Source organism: Dermacentor andersoni, chromosome 8 (genome assembly GCF_023375885.2).
Source record: "Dermacentor andersoni chromosome 8, qqDerAnde1_hic_scaffold, whole genome shotgun sequence".
Taxonomy (NCBI): domain Eukaryota; kingdom Metazoa; phylum Arthropoda; class Arachnida; order Ixodida; family Ixodidae; genus Dermacentor; species Dermacentor andersoni.
Window position 1 is genome coordinate 31,095,943 of NC_092821.1, and position 16,687 is coordinate 31,112,629.

Below are 16,687 nucleotides of genomic sequence, written 5' to 3' on the forward strand. Positions count from 1 at the left end.
CACAAGCCAGGGAGAAGGAAAGGCTCGACGGGCGCCCTGTCCTCCTCACCAGATAAAAATGTCTATAACGTGGGTGTCTCCTTTAGCGATAGTTTACAAATAAAGTAAACACGTACATTAGGTTGTCACAAAGGGAGAGAGTGCAGAGCGCTCTTGCGAAGTCGAGAGTGTGCAGCGCGAAGGTTGAACGAGGACGTAGACAAGGACAAGCACTGTCGCGCGCAACACTGCGTTCCCGCGCAGCAGGTCACGCGTCACTATCACGAGTGCCAAGCGCTGTCTTATATGCGTCCTCGTTTGACTCTCCCGCTGTACATTCACGCCAATGGATCACGAACTGAACCAGTCAGCGACCCTACTTTTGCGAAGCTTCTACAAAAATTCCTGTGGAGGCGCTGTTCTCGCTTGCGCTGATGTACTTTATACGCGTATAGGCCGGTTAAACCAACACTTTTGCGTACTTGTTCATCGACCACTTGCCAGACACTTGACCGCAGGAAGACCGTATTGTGTCCCGTCTACCTGCTAGGGTCATGTCTTAGAGAATTTGGCAACGGATAGTTGTAGGCATATATCCGAAGAATAATAACTTCAGTCAGCGGGCGTGTAATGTATTGCCACACCATAGACAAGAGTACATGGGGATTGAAGCCTCCCACGTGTTGTCGTGTGCGGATTAGCCTTCTCCAGAGTGAAAGGAGTACTGGTGTTTGAGGCCATGCCAGGTGCTTGGACCTTTATGGCCACTCGGCCGAGGCCGCACACCTCATTAGCCCCCGGCCCGCTTCGTCTACACGGCACCTCCAGACTGACCCAACCCAAAGAGATTGGTAGTTTTCTTTTTCTGTAGTCCTCTGCAATCTTTGACTTTCTTTCACGCTGTCTAGTTTTTGCATTTTACTGCTTCCGATTTCCCGGACCGCAAGGGTTAACCGTGTGTGAGTAGCCAACATTGCGTATACTGTATTTGGTGACAGTAGTGTCGCACAGCTAGCCTATGCAGGGCATGGCTTTTCCAAGTCCCGCAATGCCCTTCATTGAGCTCTTATGGGTGGCTGGTGCTACTGTCAGAATTCAATGTGTACCTATGACGTGACGGCATGTTCGGTCCCCCCGCTCTCCGATCAGCATCAGAAGAGAGGGTGCACCAAAGGGATCATGTTTTTTGGGCCGAAAAACTGAAACTTATTTACAATTTTATGTTGTACATTCCGAGAAAACAGCAAAGCAGCGATAATAATTACCGCTTTTCTCGTTGCTAAATCGCTACCTGAAGCTCTTGGCTCAGGTTATAAAGTTTCCAATTTGGCATGTGGAGATTTTGTGGAAATAAGCGATAAGAAGCAACCTCAAAGGGTGCCTAATCTTGTGTGTTTTGGGGGCGTTCCTGTGAGTGTGACCCACATGGTATCAGGAGCACCCCCCGTGGAATACATTTTTTTTTGCGCAAAGCACTGTTAAGATGCAATGGGGACGAAACGAACACTGGATATGAAGCAGACACGAGGTGACACAGGGGAGGCTTAAAGTGCTTAGCGGAAAAAAAAATGAATATACAACTAGCGCAATTCATAGCACCACCCATGGGGTCGGTCCGACGACGGTTTGGTTGATCGGACGAAGACTTAACTACTACAGGGCTGGAGTCAGCCGGACGTGATTAGTGAAAAACAAACCAAATTGGGACGCTATGGTAAAGAAACAGAAACTAAACATCTTATTCTAACATCCCGTTCAACTGCGCTGCCCGAGACAATCGACACGCTACACGCTCCTAAAGAAGAGTGTAGACCCTTTGGGTTGTATCTTGTGCCACAACAGTGATCGTCATCTGTTTTGCACGCATTTCCTTTCTTTACCGCTGCGGGCCCTTTGCCTCCTAGTCACAAACGGCATGCGCGTTATCAGTGCGACATAGCATTCCTGACAGGAAAGTAGCGAGCGCAGCGTTTTTAAGAAAGGAAACGCAAGCAAGACAGATGAGGGTTACTGTTAGACAACTGTACACCCCGAAGGATGCAAGTGTTTTAATGCTGCATGAAAATATTAGGCTCAGGCCATGTATCCCAAATTCCCTCCGATGCTTCAAATGCCAAAGGTTTGGCCACAGTTCTCAGAAGCTGTGCCCAAGACAAGCAGGCATGGTGCACTGCTCGTCTTTTCAGCTCCTAGAAAGGTCAGAGGCCTTTTCTCACGGATAGGAAAGGGAAAGGAAAAAGAAAAATTTAGAGGCTGCGGATGTGCCTAATTGGTTGTTTAGAAAATTCCCTTCTTCTGCGGTCGTTCCTATATAGGAAAAACCAGGCGCTGTGTAAGTGAGCAGATCAGGGAACACGAACGAAACGTTCACCAAAATAAAGAGGACCCAAAATGCCTAAGCATAATAGAAACTGCCTCTCGCGATCTTGTGGGCCATGCTATTTTGACGTGGAGATTCTTGCCACAAAATACGAAAGCTAGGGAAGTGATGGGAGCGTTCGACACTTACAAGTGTAGCCTGTCCGTAAGTGAAACTCCCTACCATTGTGCAAGCCCAAGAAAAATTGTTGTGACCGCTCCTTATTGTACCGCTTGTGGTGCTCAATGCATTTGTGGTGCAGGCACTGATTCCAGATATATATATATATATATATATATATATATATATATATATATATATATATATATATATATATATATACGCGTTTTCTATAAAAAAGTTCGGCAGACAGTTACACTCTTGTAACACAAGAAGGCGAAAGCCTGCTTCTGTTGCACGGAATCGAAGTTAGCCAATCAATTTATACAAGTGGAGTATGGATTCTTTATAAGACATATTGGTAGTGCATTAAGTTATACAATTGGGGCTAGATTAATTAGAGCCGCAACGGGGAGTACACGTGTGGCACAAAGACGACGTCCTCACTAAGGCGCAGCGGCAGGCGCATCTTCCGCAGTGGGGCACTTGCGCGGCCGTCCTCGCGAGTCCCAAAGAGCGTACATCCATCGCTCCACGCCGACAACCACCACCACCGCCGCTGCGACCGTGACGTCAATGCGGAGAGTGCGCGTGCTTTTCTGCGCAACAACACCTGGCGTGACAGAAATTACTAAAGTTAAATTCGGCATATACTTAACACTGTCTACATGTGGGAATGCGAAAGCATTATACTATTTTTAGACTGCGGAACATCGCGCTCATTTTAGGAACTCATGACTTGCGCCCCCTGCTCCGCACCGTCACGTGCGCCGTCCAATGACGAACGCATTATCCAGCGAGGTGGCTGCGAAGAGACGTGTGCTACGCACTAGCAATTCTTTAGTAAGACAGAACCGAGGAGCAGGCGTGGCTTCGAGGAAGCGTGCTGGTCTTGCACCCCCGGTGGCTTGGATTCGATTTCCGCAGAGACCGAAATGTACCAAATGTTCCTTCGAAAGCCACTAATTTACTTTGTTTACTGGAACCTCCCAGAGAAATGTGACGTCAACAAGCATTTCTGACCTGTTTTTTACTCTTTGGGGCGTCGGCCATTTTTCGTCACGGCGCAGTTTCGCCAAGGCCCCCGCCAACATAGGCGCTTAAGGCTTTCGCGTTAATAAAACAATCGTGAGTGGCACTCTGTTCTTTTGCGTGCTGTGTGGGTCTTGGTGGCAGGTTATTTTTAGTGGCGAAATGTCTAACTCTCACTTGATCACATGACGTTTATTAGAAGTTTCGGCATCCCACGAGGGTCGCCATTAGCCTCTCAGCCCTTTTCTGAACGAAGTGCTGTTACTTTGACTTAAAGCACTTCCCTACTAGAGGCTACTGGCAATGTTTATGGGATGCAGAAAGTTCTAATAAACGCCATCTGACCAAGCGAGAGTTGAGAATTTCACCATAAAAATGTTACGACAAACTGATGTCTTGGTCAGTTCACTGCGCATGGGGCCAACAAACATGCACCACACAATTTCGCAATGACGGCGACCCTCCACTACGTGGTAGAAGTGGTGAATGGTTCACCGTCGTCCACGCCGTCTTTGCAGAGAATAGAAAAGCAGAAATTGAACGGAGAAAGCACTTTTTTCGAGCTGCTGGGCCCCATATCTGCCAGCTACATTCGGCATTCTTAATAGGCTCAGAACCATTCCCTTTTATTATGAAGACAGCTCTGAATTTCATAAATGAAACAGTTCTACAGGTTATTAGCCAAGGAGTACCGTCGCGTATTTTCTCACTAGAGGGTGCTGCTGCGATAGTACTTTTCTAGAGCAAATACCTGCAGGTCCTAGTGTGTAGAGGCCCTCGTGAGGTGTTAGTGCTACTGATACTTACTGATCTCAGTATATATATTTGCAGTCTAGCGCACGTCTCTCTCATGGCAATTATTTCATTCTTTTTGATGCACATCGACTGATCTTAAGCCCTTCTAGAGCAATGTTAAATGTACCTATCGCAATTCATCTTTTCACCTCACTGACTACTCATTGACACCGCATCACCACTTCCATGGCGCTCTCCGGCTATATATGGTCCTTGCGCCACTAAACACCACACATAATCACCACTATAAATTCACGAATGAAGTGTGTACTGTATTGGGAGGCAATAAAGGAACTCAAAGCAACACCATCTGAAAAAATTAATCGTCTCTCTTTCTTGATGTCATTAAGCAGAGTCCTAAAATATTAAAAATGCAGTACTTTTTGGTTGGGCTCCTGCGCACATTTTTTTACACACCATTTTTTTAACCAGTAAACGCTTCTGGGCCATCTTTAGCAGACTCACATGGCCCGTTCAACATCTGACGACTTAATCGAGCGTTAGTACATAGCTAGCTAGAGTCTGAAAGATAATAAACAGATTTCAAAGGAAGTCACGTGATCATAATCAGATGAAGAAAATATCGTGTCATGTCTACTTAGGAATTGAGACGAAAGAACGATCTGGCAGCAGCTATTCAGCAAACATATAGTCAAATGAGAGCAAAAGCAGAACTAATACGCTATAAAGTGCAGGCGGTGACGCCATGAAATACGCCCAAATCGCATTAATGATGTGGCGTACTTATTTGTCATTATTTTGTGTTCATGTCCATTACCTCTTTTTTCGGTGTTCCTTGCTATCCAGTGGCAAATTAAGTCTTTGTATATAGTTACAAGAAGTCCCATCTGACTGCTTTACTTTAGCACTATGTGCAATATCTCTGTACGCATTTGTTATAAGTTGTTTTAATAAATAAGCTTTCAAACAGTTGATTCTGCATTGATTCATAGATAAGATGTGTACCAAGGTTGGCCATTCTTACATAGTCAGCTTAGCCGAAATTTTATTTAATTAACATTAAACGCCACTAATAGGCGGCGTGATAATTGGAAAAGAATCAGCACATTTCTTGCTATCCCCACGTGCACTGTGTGTTGTTTAGCATCAGGGAACCATTAGAGAGCAAACATATAACAAAAAGACCAGTTGTATTTTAAAAGGACGATATAATAGCAGGCAGTGATGGATGTCTGCATCAGCTGATTCATGGATTTTGCTTTGATTGTAATGTGCAACCTGCATGATTAATACTACACAGTGAAGTGTACGTTCGAAAAGCTTACACAGGCGATTGCGAGGCGAGTTGCAACTTACCCTTGTCCCCAACAATATCCGTGACCTCTGCCTGAACCTTGGGGTCGATGCGGCACGACTGTATACTGACAAGCACGTCAAATGTCCTATGTTGGTTCCACAAGAAGCTGATGTGGCACAAGGCGTCCATAAAGGTCACCCAATTTCCCTCCCACTTTAGCTTTGCGCAGGGCTCTAGAAGAGAAACATGCGAGTGAAGCACATGGAGAATCAATATTATGCATGAGGCGGGCACTGAAAGATGAGAAAGTGCTGACACAATGTATCGTTGACGAAATATTTATGTACAAAAGTGTGCACTAGTCAGCACACAAAGAATCGGTGATGACAGTCCCCGGCACAATCTTCGGAAGACAATAATCAGCGGAGATGCTACAATCGCATACGCGGCTTTTGTTTAGTATCATCAAACAAATTTACGAACCCAAGCAGCTGAAGCTTTATTGCTGAGATGCTCTTACATCTCAGCAATAAAGAAAAGGAAATTTCCGCAATGTAGTAGCTTCAATGTGTCCATTCCGCAGCTATACATCAGTAGGGCACAAAGGCAGGCATAAACATTTAGTATGGACCCAAACAAGATATTCTCAGGACGACTGATTCGTAGCTGACTTATACACCAAAACATGAACTGAAAGAAATGTACCGAAGGAGCGGTAATTTCACATGACATGAATTCGATACAAAGGAGAGTATCAGAACAATATACAATGTAAAGAAACTTTATTAAAACTGTGTTGCGCTGCTGCTTAGTTGTAAAAAAAAGTAAATTTAAGAAGTGCAATATGTTGGTAGTGTACGCCCCATAAAAATATCAGGAATGGAAGTCTCAGCTCTAGGATATAACATTTTCCGAAGGTTCAAATGTTGGTAAAATTTGGTGACCCTAACCTAACTAGCAGTTCTGTCGGAAATTCTACCTAATTAGAAACTGTTCGTCTTACTCTGTGAGTTAGCCTTCAGGACACCCCGGAAAGCTCCGTCAAACTGGTAGCCGCGGAGTCTGAGCTCCTTGTAGACGTCCGCCGAGTCCATATCATAGGCAATGCTCTCTCCGGAGGTTCCTGGAGGTTCCTTGAGGAGCACCGTCTCACCTTCTTCGGCCATTCGGACGCGTCCTTTGGCCACGACAGCTCGGGACTCGCACACTTCGAACTCCCCAGATACGGGCATGACTGTGACCTGGATTCGCACAGAACCTGCGTGTGCAAGAGCGTGTTCTCGCCTTGCTTAGGTGGTCTAGTCAGCTTTCAATTTATCTCAAGCATGTCCTCAACAATATTTTCTTGCTCAAGATTAGTTTCAGAACTACTAAGGCATAGTGTTGGCAATGAAAGAAGTGCTTAAGATTTGCACTTTGTGTCTACAAAGCAATGAAGAAATCAGTTTACTTAGCCCAGTGGATGCAATACCAGCTGGTCGCGTTGTTTTTCGAGGTTCTTAAAATTAAGAGTTTTCAATCATTTGAGTCATGCCCGTCAAGTTAACAATGTGCCATTCGATGCTCCAATGGCAGAAATTACTTAAAAGTGATAAACCGAATATTTCAAGGCATGGTTTTTGTAAGGTGGTGTGAGCGTGGGCATACAGCAACAGCTTCTTAGGAGATCAAATCATAAAGAAGTATTATTTGTGCCCCCGACTGCTAATTATGATCAACCAGTCAATGTATGCTATTCCTTAAAAGTCACAAACCATGTCCTACATCGATGCGATTGGCATTCTTTGCATGTTCAGACGTTTTGAGCTTCTTGAAGGGGCTGTGCAAGACTAACTTGCCCACATGCCAATTGTTCTACATTTTGAGCCTATCTATCTATCTATCTATCTATCTATCTATCTATCTATCTATCTATCTATCTATCTATCTATCTATCTATCTATCTATCTATCTATCTATCTATCTATCTATCTATCTATCTATCTATCTATCGTCTTACGCCAACGCAGAAGCCCAAGTTGCCTGCTAGCTTGAGAAACTAGACATGGGCTCGCGGTCGTGATACTGTCGTGGTCCTTCCATTGTCGTCATTCTTGCTTCGCCATGGACTCGTTATGACGTCGTTGTCACGCCTTCTAAGCCGACCAAATGGGCCAAGTTGTCGAACATCTTGGGTCCCTATATGTGTGCTCATGCTCGTAATGCGGTCGTGCTTGTGCCGTTATCTTCATTCCAGCTTTGTCATCCGCGTCTGTTCCGCGTGTCGTAGTTACACCTTCGTCGTTATACAGTAGCCTTGCATTCGTTGTCATACTGTCCTTCTGATGCCGCCCTGACCGTTTCATTGTAGTCATTGTAAACTTCATCGTCCGACAATCATCAGTCAGCTTTGTCATCAGTCTGGTCATGCCTTCGTTTTGACCTCCTTGCAGTTTGTTGTGGAGCTATGAACATTGCTTTCATTGCTGCCGAAAAAGAAAAGGATGCGCCACACAAATGTGTCGTACGAAGAGAGAACCATTTCAAGGTTGCAAACGAAATAGTAACGCAACATCCGATTTTAAATTGATGTCAGGTGGCAACCTTGGACAAGATACTGATTTCAGATACCCTTATAGGCGTTTTCACGGGCTTTAGCAAGTTTGCAAGAAACGAGAGTGTCAAAAGCCTTTCGCTCCGTACTGTCGTATTTGTGTCTTTGAGGTTCGTACTTGAAGCAAAGATTCATAATCTAGAGGTCCTTAAATGCGGCGAAATGCTTCGTTCAAGTATCTATAAAGGTAAACAAGGAAGAGTAACTTTACATTCAATTACCATAGCTAATATATCTTTCATAAGGGATATTACCAAGACTAGCCTTTTTAGGAGTCTACGACTAGTATCATCTACAATGTCCAATGAGTGCAAAGAGGTGTTTGTGATGCGGGTCCTTATGAAGCGCTAATATACATAATGCGGTCGATTCATGTAAATATTAGTTAAAAATATTTTATTGTTAAATGTGCCGTAACTTACCGGCTAGAGGGAGAATCGTGACGCGTTGAATTTTCACGTCCTCGAAGATGACAGGAGTTTCCTTCAAAGGTTTCCCACAGCGTTTGGCAAGCGACTCCCAAACGAGGACTATGTAGCCTGTGCCAGAAAATATAACACGTCCATCTGGCTGGTGACCGAGCAGATATTTCATGGCGCTGTCAGCTTCGAGGTCAATCTCGATGATCTCCTGAAACGCCTGTGCGTGTAACACATTCATTGAGCCGGACACTGTAGTATTGAATGTCTAAGAGGCGAAGTGCGTTAGTGTAAGATATACCTCAGAAATTTAAATACACAGATGTATCATGCTACACTTACAGCCATTTCTTTCTATGTACAGTATCTATGCAGATAAAGTGTAGTTTTGGATAGGCGATGCAGATTGAGCCGACATTTCAGTAAGCTTCACGGATACGTTCCGAAATTGCACTGTATACAAAACACCTTCAAATGTACTCGTTTGAAATGCGATAGCTCTGTAAATATGCTTCAGTGTATACAGCACAACAAAGATAATACGTGGGAAGGGAACTTGAGAATCACACCCGACCATAATTTAAGAAAAGACCTCTTAACAAAAAACAGAGGCCACAATTTTCGAAAAGCTCAGCGATAGCCTACCTGTTTCCACGGTTGCGTCGATAATTCATTATTATTTTTTAAGATTCTCAACGCATACTATTGCGTACTCTGCGAGCTTTCTGGCAAAAAAATGTTACACTACCATTTCTGTTATTGAATTATTATTCCACGACCACGTCGCGTTTTTTTTTCAATGGAATCTATGCATGGTTTAACAATTACCACAAATTTTCTCACACGGCAACGCATCATATAATGTACTGCTTTGGTGTTTCCTTTGTGCTAGAGGATGCAAGCACTGAGATGGCACTAGAACTGAAATTGACTTGTTGACCGTAATCGCAGTGAGAATACTAACAAATGAACTAACATTGAAGTTCAACATAGAGCGCTGAGATAAACACGCTAAGAAAGTCAGGATAAGAAGACTGCGTATCGAAAAGAATAGTCAAAATAAAACTCATCGTGCTGTGTTCTTTGCGGTGTAGCTTGTTTAGGTTTATTCATATTCAACAGCAATGCTGATCTATGTGCAATCCGGTATGAAAGCATCATAACGACATGAACGGAAAATAATGCGCAAAGTTCTGTACTATCACACTCCTGCCAATATCAGACGCCATGTCACAGCGTACTTTTCCCAACCTCGCTGCTATAGGAATCTTGAGCCAGACAGACTACTTTTCTACTTCATCGTTTCTGCCTATGATGTGCTCTCGCGTAATAGTAGTAGCGTGCGTTGGTGTATTTTCGCTAATGGATAACTGTAATGCTGCAGTTAAATTGACAGCTGGAAAAGCTGCTATGCATTCATCTAGAGGACCAAGTGCTATCAGACGAGGGACAATCGAAAAAAGGCAAGCACCACCGCTCATGCAATACCACTTAGGTTTGCTTTCTAGTCACAGACGAGAATCACTGACTTTTGAATTTTTCGCCATTCGGAGAGACTTGCAAAGGTAAAATGCAAAAAGTATCATTCGTAAGCACGTAAAGACGTCGAATTGCCCTTTCATGGACTTGAATATCTCGAATGCAGGAAGCCCAAGCACTACCGCGACCAGCGTCTGGAAAACATACCGAACGATTCAGGGAACGCTAGCTTGTAAAAGACAAGAATGATGCCAGTCCCAGGGTATATTTCGACGCAGACAATGGTGGCTCACCTGTGTCTCGAAAGTGAACTCTTTCCACTGGGCGACGGTCCAGCTATGTGAGTGATCCCAGCTGACCAAGTGTGCAATGTTTGGTGTGCCGCGCGGTACGGGCCACGGAACCGGAGGGTAGAGTACCGACAAGTCCATCTTGACGCCGAGAGTGTGTAGTTGGCCAAGTGAGCTCAGGAAATACTCCAAGTTGTCCGCGTTACGCTTCATGAGCCCCAGACATCTTGCTTTGGGCCCAACAGTTCGTCTCAGGATAGCCTGGTCAAAGTAAAGTAGGCGTCACTGATACAAGTAATCAATATACTGAATTACCCCACACTGGTTTCCATAGAAAAGCGTATAGAAATTTTTGAAAAGTGCCAGCTTTCTTCATATACTCTAAAGTCCTTGCAAGTGTCCACTGCCTGGACCATCGCCAGCATAGCCGCATTTTAGGGTGTAATTGAATGTTTTCACATGAGCAATTTTACATGATTTGACTTTTTCGTTTGTTTCACAATGTAATCACCATTGTCAGCCTAAAACGCATTTACAACACTTCTTCGGTGACTTACAAGCCCCGTAGCTTTGACGGTATTAGTGGGCAGACTCAGATCGAGTAAACAAAGAGGAAATGCAATGGACAGTCAGGGGGAGTACGTACGAAACATGCGTAGTGCCACATGAAGGTCTGGCTAAGAAGCTACCAATCAAATTTGCACTGGTGCTGCTTTCAGCAAGAACAGCAGAATGAGGTGAACGCGGCGAGTGAAGATGCCATCATTTTAGTTTTCGTCTCACCTGGAGGAGGCAGTGTGGTCCAATCTCCAACAAGACGGCGTCCTCGGGTACATGCGTGAGGGCGTCCCGGAAGAGTACCGTGTTTAGAAAGTTGTTGGTGTGGTACTCAGCAGAGCATAGCTGCGAGCCAGATTCGTGCCAACGGTTCTCAGGCACCGATGAGCTTATCCAGCGCTTGCTGCGGGGCTTACTCTGCGGTATGACCTAGTCGTATGCAAAATTAAGCGACGAACAATCAGTTAGCACTGCGTGAGATGTATTCAAAGAAGATAATTTTTCGTCCTGATGGCGTCCTTTTATTCAGGTACATTTCTTTGAAGAAACTGAAAGTGCCTGCCTAAAAAAATATTATACCCAAGTCAAAAATAAGAAAAGTTACTAAACAGCTTTTATATATTTGTTTTAGGCGACAAGTTGTGATTGCAGAATTCAAGAGGAGCAGTTGTCAGTTTCTTTAGCTTTGGAGCCGTGCTAAGACAATTTTGCAGAAATAAATTTAGGAGGTATGCAGCCTTAGATTCAGCAATCACTGTACACGGTTCCATTAAAGGTTAATCAGAAACGCACATTGAGCTGTTCGGGATGATATCATCTCGAGCTCCAACGCATATTTTACATATTTTGGAGGCGGGTATACCAAAAGTAGCGCTCGTCTTTGAATTGTGAGCTTAGCAGACGTGATACCTTCACTACTCGGTTATAGTTTTGAATTGACATCATTTTGCTTAAAGGAAAAAGTTAAGTATATTGAATATTTTCATTTGCAATCTGGGCACTGTGATCTGTACTGTTGGTTCATAGCGGAGATGAAAGGGCCGTATTTGGCGGGTGGTCAAATTTTTCTGCTTCATCTATGCACGAAAAGAAGGGGACACGAATAAACAGACACAAGCGCGGTGTGTATCATTTGTTTGTTCATGTTTTCATGCCCCCGTTTTTTCTTGTACGAAGAAAGTATGGCATGGTCATTGTGCACCTGTTCAGGTAATATACATCAACAGATTGAATTCCGCCGTGAGCTCAGTGAGATACTTAAAAAATTGGTTGATAAAGAAAACCCTGACAGGCTTGAATTTCGCCGAGCTATCGTGACTTACTATGCAATAAGTTAAATATTAGATACAGTGATGTAATGGCTGAACGCTCGCTTTGAGAAAAGGTGATAAGGACAAACTACGAGATTTACCGAAGCATGTAACGGAGGTGTCAGTGCTATTATGGTTTGCTTGTATGCCCTAGAGCGAATATTTATCAGTGTGCCCGACACGCCTTTGTAGAGCTCAGTCCACTTTTGAGCGATATTACGCGCGACATTGTCAAACGACAGCGACGAGCGACGAAACGGACCGTCGCGCGACGGCATCGTTCGTTCAGGTCATCCGACTGCTCGACTATTTAGGTGCGTTCTCGCCACTAGCCAATGGGACACTGCCTAATGGAGTGCGTGCTTCCTCCATTGTCATCGCTACTCCGCCGTGTGTTATTTTGGAGCACATCACCTCTAAGGCTGGGGCAGCTAGCTGTTTGCCATGCCCATTGCGGCTGCAACTTGAAGCGAAATACTAACAAAGACTGTTTTTGTTTCCCTGGGTTGCGTGCATTGTTGAAAATTCATAAACACATGTTCGATTCGGTGTCCGAGGAAGCAATAAGACAAGCGACAGGATCGGGCTAATTCTAAAAAAAACATTATGGTAGGCAGTGCAATGACTCACGGGTACACTAAAAAAACACAGTAAGAACATCAGAGCCAACTTCAAAGAAAGTTTAATCCAGAAAGCGCATACATATAAACCATGAAGACGAAAAAAAAAGAGATAACAGAAAGTCACCCCATGCCATGATAGGCGCGCCACTTATCGTGCACTATCATTTATTCCTGCTGGATATCTTGTTGCTTTCCTTGTGAACAAAATTGCCGATGGGCTCACGCAGACAAATTTATCACGCTGCATTTCCTCCGCCTGTACTCGCATACGATAGACTGCTTTATGTTACGAATACGCTATTCACCTGTTATCGAAAAAGGGCGTACAACCACACTCTTGATAGTGAACTGCTAAGTTCGTATTTGTGCACTTCTTCACTTTGTTGCCATGATTTCACATAGGCTCATTAACACACCGCTCAGGCTGCCCAATGTAGACTGCGCCACAAGATAGCGGGATTTTTTACACTACACCCTGTGTACAAGCTACATACTTATTGCGCTGTCTAACGCTCCATGCCGTTTATTCCTTCGGAGCGGGACACGTTCATCTACATAGACTGGACAGCGTTTGAGGAGCTGACATTACAACTTTAACGCCACGTTTCTTACTAATATTATTGAAATTGTGCACGACACCATAAATCAAGAAAATATTGCGATTTCTTCTGCTCCTGCGAAGCCTCGTCATCACGTGCTGCTTTCCTTCTAGGTGTCCCTTTGCACCACTTCAGTGACAGCTGCGATAAGCCTGTTTGAGTAGCTCACTGCAACCACGCTCGAAACCTCTTGGTCAAAGCTAAATTGCATTTTATGTGATATCACGGCTTCTTCAGAGCACTTGAAGGCACATTGGTGCCACTGGCACTTTTGCAGATTTCGTTCAGGCAGAGCAGGAGGATAACAAAGGCTTACGATTACTAGGCTCATAAAATCCAGAAACGTGACTATGCTTAAACTGCAAATGTATATTCCGAAACTTCAGAGCGCCACGGTCATACATTTAATATGTTAGTACTGCTTCATCATAACTATTTTAAGGCGCGAAAGAACAGCACACCGAACACGAGAGACCACAACGGGACAGAGCGCTACGTTAGTACTGAAGGCAGGCATGTCTGTTCGAACATCTAACTGTTCAATGATATCCAAAAGCTTATCACGCAGTAACAAATAACACAAATATTTTACATTAATGGAAAGCGCCTGAACTGTGACGTCTACATGCATAGTCAAGACACCTACGACCTGCTCAAAATTCTTTGTGTGAAAGTTATCATTCAGTGGCAAGAAATATAACTTGTGTTGACGAAAATAGGGAACGCTTTTCCGCCGTGATCCATGTTCAGAGATAATCACTCCGAACGGCATATCAACTTTGAGTGTTTCAACACTAAAGAACATGTCAAGGTAAAGGGAGTAGTTTGGCCTGGACATGTTCTTGAGCAGTGCTAAACAAAATTGATAGGGTGTTCAGAGTGATTATTTGAGAACTGTGATCGTGGCAGAAAAGCGTAACTCATTTTTTTCAACACAAGGTAAATTTGCTGCAACTGAATCATAACTCTCCCAGAAAGAATTCTGAGCAGACCGTGGATGTCTTCACTATGCATGCTGACGTCGCATTTAGAGCGTTTTCTATTGATGTAAACGATCATTACTATTTGTTACCGCTAGATAAGCTTCTGAATCTTTTTCAACAGAGCATTTATGAACATTGTGCTGGGAAATTCCAGAATTCCTTTAATATGAATGTGCAAGATACTTTTGCCTTTGTTGACATTATACCTTAAATCTAAATTTCTTAAGTGAAATAGGGAGGTTTTTGACTGGAAGCAAGTTATATGCATAGGCTCGTAATTAGCCCCTGTCCTCGGCGATATCTCTATGACACACTTTGACAGGCTGTTGGAAAAGAAGTTATGACGCACAAGTTGCTTGGGAATCTGCAAACTTCTATGACTTACTTCTTGCTCTGAATTCTGATGCTAAAACGTTTCATCATAAGAAAAGCCCGTTCCCAGTGTGTTCGAACATGAATGCCTCTCTTTAGTACCAACACATGAATTCTTGACCGTGGAACTCTGAAGCTCTTGAATCTTGTTTTGCAATATCAGCATAATCATGTTTCTTGGTTTTACGAGCCTAGGAGCCGTAAGCTCTTGTTATGCTTCTGCTGTGCCCATACCAGAACTGCAAGTTGGTCAGTGGCACGAATGTGTATTCATAATGCTTTCAAGTAGTCGTGCTTCTATAAAATGCAACTTATGTTTTACCAACATGTTTCGACTTTGGTTGTAGCAGGCTACCAACCGAAGCTTATCGCAGCTGTCGCCGAAGTGGTGCACAGGGACACCAAGAAGGAAAGGAGCTCAGGTAATGACAAAGCTTCCCAGCACGAGCAACGCATTGCTGTAATTCCTTACATTCACAGTTTCACGCACAATTTCAAGCATATTGATATTAAAAGTGGCGTTAAAGTATGAATGTCAGCGCCTGGAAAGCTGCCTAGTCTGTAGAAGAACACATCCCGTGCCGAAAGAAATAAGAGGCAGTTAGCGTTACACACCACAATAACTATGTAGCTTGTACACAAGGTGTGGTGTACAAAATCCCACTATCTTGTAGTCGAGTCTACATTGGGCACACTGAGCGCGGTGCGTTAATGAACCTCTGAGAGATCATGACAAGGTTGAGAAGTTCGCAAATGGGCACTTAGTAGTTCACTGTCATGAGTGTGGCTGTAGGGCCTTTTTCAGTAAGAGATGTATATTGCATCGTAACACAGAGCAGTCCGTCCTATGATAGTAGAGGTGTACGAAATGCAGCGTGATCATATAGTCTGCGGGAGGACAACGCAGTTTTGGTCACAACGAAAGAAACAAGATGTCGAGCAGGAATTAATGCTAGTGCATGATGAGTGACGCACTTGGCATTGCATGTGATGGCTTTCTCTTTGTTTGTGTGTATGCTCTTTCTGGACTAAATTTCCTTTGAAGCTGGCTCTTCTGTCTTTTCTTTGTTTTTTAGTGTACTTGAAAGTCATTGTGCTGCCTACCAACAAATGCTAAGACGACAATATTGTGTGTGGTCACTATCGCACTACGCAGTGTTTTGGATACGATGACGGCCGTTCGATTGCTGAAATTGCTCTGTTTGAGCAAAGAGCTATGAAATAGTTATGACGCAACCGTGGAGAGTAGTGCCATACTCTCGGTAATATTGCAGTAGAAAGTTTAAGTCAGGCGGTAACTGGGACAGTTTACTAGATAAAGCAGATTACAAAGGATAATATGCTGTCTCATCGTCGCGTCACCCGCAGCCGTCGCTCGTAACTGGTTTTACAAAATAGCAACAGCGATCTCACTAGCGTTATCTAATCTTGTCGCATTGTCGTCTCGCTCAAATTCGGTTGAAATCCCACACGCATGCTATTGGTGACAGGTATCCGATGTGTTCCCTGCATTGTGGTTTAATTTAACCACGCCTTACCATGTCATGGTGCTATGCATCGGAATTCGCACAAGGCAGAAGTAGGATTGGTCTCGCTGCATTTGCTGAAAACAACTCTCTTTTTTAACTACGCACTTTCATTACACAAGAGTTTATTTGTCTGAATGTTTAATTATTCTTTTGACGTTAAACATTTGTTATTGGCTGTAAGGTTTTACGTACATGTCTGATAATATTTAGTTGGCGATGTGAATATTTCAGCTTTATTACGGAGGAGCCCACTTTGTAAAGGGGCGCTGTCTCAATGGTTCGAACCTTGCTGAACAAAAGTCGGCTGACACTTTGTCGTAGTTGCAGCTCAAACTGGTGACGTTAACATCGCCTTTCCGGCGATAACCTGACGCCCGCAACACAGTAAT

General features: G+C 43.9%; 1 protein-coding gene across 1 annotated transcript in view; it reads right to left on the reverse strand.

Annotated features, from left to right (window-relative positions):
- LOC126526149 (fatty acid synthase-like) overlaps positions 1–16,687 on the reverse strand; it is a 141,158-nt gene that overhangs the window by 71,603 nt on the left and 52,868 nt on the right. The window contains exons 10-14 of the mRNA XM_050174097.2: positions 11,108–11,311; positions 10,328–10,585; positions 8,559–8,775; positions 6,547–6,801; positions 5,603–5,776 (exon numbers count right to left, since the gene is read on the reverse strand). Coding sequence (XP_050030054.2) covers positions 5,603–5,776; positions 6,547–6,801; positions 8,559–8,775; positions 10,328–10,585; positions 11,108–11,311 — 1,108 coding nt within the window. The remainder of the gene's footprint in view (positions 1–5,602; positions 5,777–6,546; positions 6,802–8,558; positions 8,776–10,327; positions 10,586–11,107; positions 11,312–16,687) is intronic.